This window comes from Lepeophtheirus salmonis, chromosome 1 (assembly GCF_016086655.4).
Source record: "Lepeophtheirus salmonis chromosome 1, UVic_Lsal_1.4, whole genome shotgun sequence".
Classification (NCBI taxonomy): Eukaryota; Metazoa; Arthropoda; class Copepoda; order Siphonostomatoida; family Caligidae; genus Lepeophtheirus; species Lepeophtheirus salmonis.
Genome location: NC_052131.2, coordinates 44,627,040 through 44,635,296, shown reverse-complemented (window position 1 = coordinate 44,635,296; position 8,257 = coordinate 44,627,040). Strand labels below are relative to the sequence as shown.

The following is an 8,257-nucleotide window of genomic DNA, read 5'->3' as shown; positions in this document are numbered from 1 at the left end:
AGGATGTTGGTAATGATGTCATTTATAGAAATACCCCCATTGTAAATTGTGAAGTTGAGATAATTTTCAGCATGTTTTGATTCATCCACACCAAATTACGAAATGGAATTCTGAATTTTGTACTATCTAACAGTAAGTATTCCTTTTTTTCAAAAATCTAATCATAAAATATGATTCTATTTTAGCTAAACATATCAATAATTATGATACACAGCTCATTAAATAGTAAAAACAACTGCTTAAATGGTCACAACAACGGGGGAAGTAGCTTTGGATGGTTCGCAACTAGTTTGTCTGAGACTAGTTTCTTCACTTAAAGACTTGGGTATGATAATTAGGTTTTCCAATATTACATAGTCAATAAATATTACTTTTTTATCACTTAACGCTTAGCTATGGTTGATAGGCTCAATAAATTGTGTTCAGAAAACTCATAAAAGGCAAAAACAACTGCTTAAATGGTCACAACAACGGGGGGTAGTTACATTGGGTGTAGCATTATAATTAGCAATTGTGTATATCCTTCATGATAATAGCATGTTGTTATATAAGAATAAATAACGGGGAAAATATATTTTTGGATGCTCTTAATAAGGAGTAATATCGCCGGACATTACTACATAATTAGCTTTTGCACTAAATCTTTAAGATGGATTTAATTCCAACAGTTTTTTTATTAGTATATTTATTGTCTAATTTTATGATTTTGACATTTACTTTATTATTAATAATTAGTTAGATCTCATCGGTAGAGATATATCTATCCTGTGCACAATTGTATATATCAACTTCCACGTTAGGAAAAAAGGGTGATGATCTTTTTTATTAAACTCTATTTCAGGCTTGTGTTTAGCAACCTAAAGTTATGACATATTTAACTGGATTCCGGTGTCAAAACAAGAAAATATTATTTGGATCAATCTATTATTTCAATATTCTGTATTTATAATTAAATGTTATTATAAGTTATATGATTACAATTGTTTAATTTTGTATATTTAACATAAATGTAGGATGGTTTATTTTTTATTATGTAGATTATATTTAATTTAAGCCTTCTTTTTTAAACTTGGAACTTCATAGATATTTCGAAATACTCTCATTAGCTATTATTCTGAGAATAAGGTTCATAATGAATTACAATTTTATGGAGTGTGACGTTTTCAAATCTTCTGTAACGGATAAAAAACGTCAAAGTCAATTATACGTAGTATATCTTCATTAAACATTTTGCTCATAAATACTTTCATTATACCCTTAAAAATCATAATAAAGCAGGCACCTGATAATCACATCAGTATTTTAAACAATGATATCAGAAGTCTTTCTCCCCCCCCCCCTCCGCCTTGTACGTTTTTTTCTCTACAGAATGATCAACTCTACTTTTAAGTTTGATCTAAGTCTTTTTTTTTTTTTTTTTTACATATATGTGCTATTCAGAAATCCTTTGTTAGTTGTTAGCTGCTGAGAAAATATTTGAAATTTATTGCCCATCCCAGGTTTTTCTTCTAAAATTGCAAAAATAATGAAATATTGTTTTTTTTTTTTTGACAATTTAATGGTTCAATTTAACAATTTTTTTATGCAAAAAATAAATTTATCGCAATTTCAATAAATTTGTTCTATTATCTATGTAAAATAAAATATTAATATATAAATTAATGCTGGCTCTGACTCCGCTTCTCTGAGGATGGATTTCGATCACTGGTGATAAACTTTTTCGTATAGTCGCTCTCAATCTTATTTTCTGCATCTATCACCAGATACAATTGTTTTTCTCGAGACCAAGGGGGTAGAGAAGGAATTCCCGGTCCATTTGGGTTCCTGCGACAAAAGGAAAGATAAAATCAGTATAGTCATGTATGTAGGACCTAAGAATGGATCGAATATACCCATGGATTGCAAAATTAGTCCATGCTTTTGTGATTGTATCTGCAACCATTTGTTCTTCCTCTGTAAGGTATCCATACAAACACTCTGAATGATTTTTTTGTAGCTCCTTAATGATACAATCGAAATTAAAGTTGCAGGAGATATATAGTCTACGGCGTTATCTACGTATATGAATTAGTGGATCAAACCAATGGGTACTTGAATATATTTAAATTTAATGTATAGTTAGACGTACTTATAAACTCTTGAATGTCGCAGAGTACAAGTGGAATTTCATAGTCAAACATGTACATGAGTTCATCAGCATGGCATGCCCCGTACTTCCCAACATCTGGTGCTTCACTCAGCATGGCGAGTAAATGACACATTGACTTGTTGCTTGGATGTTCGAAGGAGTACCAAAAAGCCTCTCCATTGTTATCAACATGTTTAGACATCATATAATAGGTAGAGGCCTTCAGTAAATGCATCCCAATATACTGAAAGAAAACATATTTTTATAAATAACAATGTAGACTTACATACCTAGATAATAGTTCTTACGTCAATGAGTCCCGGAGTAGTTGCTTTTAAATTGGACATGTCCGTGTCTTCTCCAAAGTAATCTCTGATGATGATATCTTCAAGAGAATAGCCCTCTTTAAAGTTTACTGCGCGATGAATGTCATCGAGAAAGTCATACTTTAAATAGTTTTTAGACTCAGGCTTTTTATTCGTGAGATTGTTCGGTTTAAGGAATGTGTTATACACAACTAATTTGAATGTGAAGATAAAAAACTATGGTCAAAGAGAGTATTCAATGGCTTAAAACATTTTTGGACTTACCATTATAGGCATATATCCCTTCATACAAATTATTCCCAAACAAAATAGGAATTTTGGTGTTATATTCTCCCTTATGAAGAATTTCAAGAGGATCATCCTTAGGGCCATAAAATACTTTCTCACCCTTTGTTTGTGCACAAGGAGAAGTTCCTCCAAAGCCAAGGTCCATTCTCTTTCTTCTATCGCTCTGAAAACGAGCGATAGCAATTAAATTAAAATTTTAAGCAAAAAAAGGTTTAGATCGGGAAAAATAGAAATACCGTGAGCAAAGAAAATTCAGTAGCCAACTCCCAACTTTCAAACTTTCGAAGGCATTTAATGATGGAATCATCATCCTCGTTTCCGTTGCTGGTTTTACATCCCAATCTCTCTGCAAACTCATAACCTGATCTTCTTGGCTCCCTGTCAAAGGCCCATGGAGAAATGGCGGAGCCAGATTGACCAATTCCATATTTGAATAAATTCTAAAATACAGAGATAGAGATGCTGACTAGGATTGTATTCTGTACTATAATCCTTACCCTTTCTCGAGTTGAAGGAGAAAGGAGCAAATGCCCAATGGTAGCACTACCTGCCGATTCCCCAAAGATAGTGACTCGTTCCTTGTCACCACCAAAATATTCAATGTACTTTTGTACCCACTCCAGTGCTAATAGAATGTCCAACATTCCTTGATTACCTGCAGACTCGTCAGAGTCTAAACAAAGGAAGCCTAAAATCCCCACTCGATAATTGATGGCAACCACAATCACGTCTGCTGCATCTCCAAGTCGATCTGCCTCATTGTGCAGATGTGTTCCACTCGAGAATCCTCCACCATGAATAAAAAACATCACTGGGTATCCCTTACTTTCCTTTGGTGGGGGCTTGACTGGTGTTGAGATCGTTAAATGGAGACAATCCTCTGACATGCCAAAGTCCACATCCAACCAGGCTCGTGTTGTTTCAGAGAGCGTCATGTTCTCTAGGTGTAAATGATCCAAATTAAAAAGTTTTGATACTAAAGCTAGGATTTCGTGTTCATCGATACGGATCTGTCGATTAGTCCGTGACGTGAATAGGCCCATAATGTATTTAATAAGCTCAATATTATTTTTGCCCATGATTTCATTGATGTTATCTGGGTTTATTTCGCCTTGTGGACATAGAGGTCCTGTCTTTGAGGCATCATATGGAACTTCCTTTGTTCCTAGAGGAGGATGATCATCTGGAAATGCTTTAGATTGCTAGGATGATAAATATTTATATTAGCCATGACTTTTTAAGGGTATTTACACTTTAACATATTTTAAGATTCAAATTATAAAATAATTATCAACACTCTTTTCTTGATAAATCCTTAAGGTTCTTGCACCTATGGGTATAACTGTCATTCCACGAGGAAACGGATTTGACTCCAAATTTGGCATGTGGTAACATTGATTGTAGTTCTACTCAGAAATGAAATATATGATTCGTAACTCCGTAGAGTGGCAACGTCATGAAATTAGGAATAATGGTGTGATTTATAACAATCATAACTTCATTTACATTGTATTTTATGTAGTTTTATAAAAGGGTATGATCGATGAAACCTTATTTTCTTTTTTACTATATAATTGAAGTTATGATAATATTGTTATATATCATACCAGTACTCCTTATTCCATGACTTAACCACTCATTACTCCTTATTCCATGACTTAACCCCTCATTACTATTTTTTCAGATTTAAAAGTTTCTTATCTTTAGACGATATATATTTAACTATAAAAATCAAAGGATACAAACTCTGAAGAATCTAAGGTCAAGGTTAATTTTTTGTTTCATAAGAAAAATTAATAAAAATTATAATTTATATTTTTTTTAACAAGCTGATAGATTTTCAATAATGCGCTTAATTTTTTCATCTTTAAGACCTCAGAACTCAGAGTTGGATCGAGTTACGGATCCAATGATCCATTTCTGAGAAAACTACTATCAGAAATTCCCTTTACTGAATTTAAATCAAATCTGTTCCTCTAGGAATGACTCATAACTATTTAATAAATTATGAAATTGGATTCTAAAGGTCAAAATGAATTCCTACAATGTTGATATTTGTTGATTATCTTGGAGCTTTCATTCTAAGATTGCCTTCCAAACTGCTCCCTACTATTTTCTCCCTATATAGTTGCCCAGAACTGAGGAAAAGTCCTTAAACTACTAGTCCAAGCCGAGTCTCAGGTTTTTGCTCACATGTCCAAGTTAAATCCAAGTCCTTAAATGTTTTCAATTTAATCCAGTTTGAGATTTATTTGAGATCATCACAAGTCTCTAATTATAACATGGTAGCAATAGAATTAAGCTTTTACTTGACCTAACTTTAATGTGGCTTTCTAGCTAAGTCGAATCCTATCTAGGGAGTTCAAGACATGTTTCGTATCTTTTATTGTGAGCCGCAAGTCTATAAAATATAGACTCTAGTCAAAGACGAGTCACACGTCTTGAGTCCAAGGTCCTCTTCTGTTTTATCCAACCTCAATTGAAAAAGACGTAGTTACGTTTATTGTATTTGTATGAAATTATAATAGGGTAAATTTTGGTTAAATTGATTTTAAAAAGGGTTTTTGAAGTTAAAATCATTGTTCTCTTATCTTTTTATTCTATTTCAAAGGTTACGAAATTCAAAATTTTTGGATTTATAGTTTATTTTGACGTGTGTCCAAGTAAAATATATTAGGAACACAACATCTCAGTTCAAGGACAAAGGAAAGTTGGATTTTTTTTTTAACTAATGTAATTAATTAATTGAACAATGTCTTCAAAATATACTCCTTCAATTTTTTTTTCTTACTGTCTTTGAAAAGTTTCTAAAATTAAAACTTGATGAAATTCTATCACAATGAATAAAATGAAAAAAACTCAACATTATCTGTTTGAGTAAGGAAAATCGGAAACAGTTGAAACACTTCAACTTTTTTTTCAATTACTGGAAGATAATTCTCATTTAGATATTCCAATTTTTTTCATAACAAATTTACTAATTAAAAAGCGCATATGAAAAATACTGTTTCTTTAATTTGCTTACAAATAACAATGCTCCAATCGCCCCTATGCTCAATTCATAGTTAAATTTTAACCACATGACAGTTTGACACGTGATATTCACGTTCTAGAGAAGGGGGGCACCCCAAAGAGTACATACTTAAATAAAAAATGGTAACGTTAAGATATTTATAGTGCATACAAAAGTGAGCGTGCGTTGTCAATTAAGAAAAGGGGCTTTGTATAAATGCGTACGCAAGTAGGCATTGGGGGAGGTTGGAAAGACAAGAGCACACATATTATGTAGCAAATATGTGCAAGGATTCAAAAAAGGCAAAAACTTGGACACATGATACATAAATTCAATTGATAACCTTACATTTTTTTTTAAATAGAGGTATCAGTAAGAGCGTTGCTAGCTCATTATTGGGAGGGGGGCTCAAGTTCTACCCCAAAATGGCCTAGTGACGCCACTGGCTATAATATATTTTATCTGTCAAATGTTGCAACTTTTTTCGTAGCTAATGACGATTGCAAGTGTTAAAAATATCGAATTTGAGTTAGAACGAATTAGTAACTAAACTTTTCATGAGTTTTACTTATTCTTAAACTTCAATGTATAATAATCGAAAATCGAGATTAAGATGTAATAAGATCCACATAATAGATAACTGATGAGTATTATAGATATGAGAATTTTGACTCTCAAACAACTGCTTTAAATCAAAAACATGCTTGATTGGAAGAGTAAAGTGAAAAAAGAATAAATAATGGGAGGAACATGGGAGGTACCTGTTCCCCTTTGTGATAACTCAGTGATATAAAACCTCAAATGTATCCTACCTGAGTGAGCTTTGAATGTTATTAAAATTAAGTCAACTGATAGCAAAATAGTCAATAGATATTTGAACGATTTATTTTAGTATAAAAGTAATGAGAAATTGACTGAAATTGCGGGAGCATTGAAATGAAAACTTTCCACCTCCTCCCCATTTAAATATTTTAAATTATAAAAATAACTTTAACTTACGCCGAAACGATTCTCCTTGGTTATGGGAAGAGCATACGGTATATTTCGAAAGACACGATACATTTTCTTGCTTCTTCTATTCGTTCCCTTTGTGTATTTGAGCTTTCCCTTTAGAAATCCATAAGGAGAAGGAAGCTCTACTTTTAAAACATCCACTTCTGATTCTGATTCTGAACTATGGCTCTCTGGGCCGGGTGTGGATATGAAGACTATGATGAGTGCTAATGATACTGCAATCTCTAAAAAAATGACGAACCCACATACTTTCCCCCAATTCATGATTGACTTGAATGATTGAATTGCTTTTTTTAAATGAAGATTAAAGGAAAATAGAAACCGACGTTTATCAAAATCTAAGAAATTAGAATAGTTGATATTAATTATATTTGAAGAGATAAGACGTCTTTACAAATCCTCATTTTTCAAGGTACATAGAATACGTACGATACAAGGACATCATCTCGATATAAGATTTAATGCCTGGCATTTTATTATTTAAAGTTAAGTCTATCTAGCTATGATTGTCACTATCATATTGCAAAAAAAAAAAAAAAAGGCATTTCTCCAAATTATATTGAATACCATGTTTGATGAAATCCTATTGACAAATATGGATTTGTTGCATATGGTTAGGGTTGTCCTGTGGAGGGGGGAGGAGGAGGGTTGATATGTTACCTTTTTTTTTATCAAATACGGAATGAACTTTTTTAAAGACAATTAATTTATTTTCTGCTCTGCTCGGTGGATCCAAAAATGCTGGATAATGAACTGAGATGTTCTAAGGACGTTGTGGACACCCACTCCCATCTTATAAATAATAAGAGAAGCTTAAGCCATAACATTCTGTGTTACTCAAGTTGAAATAAAAATATTACTGCCTATTTCTCGATTGGGCACATATCTATCGCCTTTGCCAGTATTTTTTGCTATCTTCTAGCACTATAATTAACTTTTTAGCTCATGGATTCACCTCATCTTTAATATGTCTCATAGCAGTTACTATATATTTTTCCCCCTACTATTCTTTACATCCTTATAAATAAAGGTATAATTACAATTATCCCTTTTATCGTCATCCGCACGGTAAAATCCAATCAGGTCAATAGATTTTTTAAAAGAATGAAATAAGCATAAAAAAATAAATAACTTCGCTTGCCTATTAATTAATTTTTATTCCGTAAAATACTTTGAGTGTTTAATTTTTGTATTATTTCTCTACTTTTCATGTTCTATTAGTGCAAGTTTTCCGATTATTTTGCTTTAGGAACAGCAGTTAGATAAGGTTTTTTTTTAGTAAATATGAGATCGTGCAATTTGTTAGAAAACCATAGCCCTAAACCAGCTCTTCTTTTATCTAATTGGCAACTCGATCTGACCACTAACAGGGTGCAAAGGACAAATAAATTCACACACACACTTTTTAAAAGGTTCAGTAAAATTATATCAAGCCAAGTGGTGAATTGTCGACACAACAATTGATCAAAGTAAAGGAACTCTTAAGGA

The 8,257-nt window shown here is 32.4% G+C and overlaps 1 protein-coding gene across 1 annotated transcript; it reads right to left on the bottom strand.

The window, feature by feature from the left end:
- Positions 1–1,536: 1,536 nt before the first annotated feature.
- LOC121131375 (fatty acyl-CoA hydrolase precursor, medium chain) lies at positions 1,537–7,630 on the bottom strand. The gene is given in 9 exon segments (XM_040726839.2): positions 1,537–1,824; positions 1,893–2,031; positions 2,034–2,054; positions 2,129–2,372; positions 2,437–2,645; positions 2,719–2,905; positions 2,979–3,182; positions 3,240–3,944; positions 6,755–7,630. Coding segments are annotated over 9 exon segments (2,154 nt in total). The 5' UTR covers positions 7,034–7,630; the 3' UTR covers positions 1,537–1,658.
- Between the last annotated feature and the right edge of the window lie 627 nt (positions 7,631–8,257).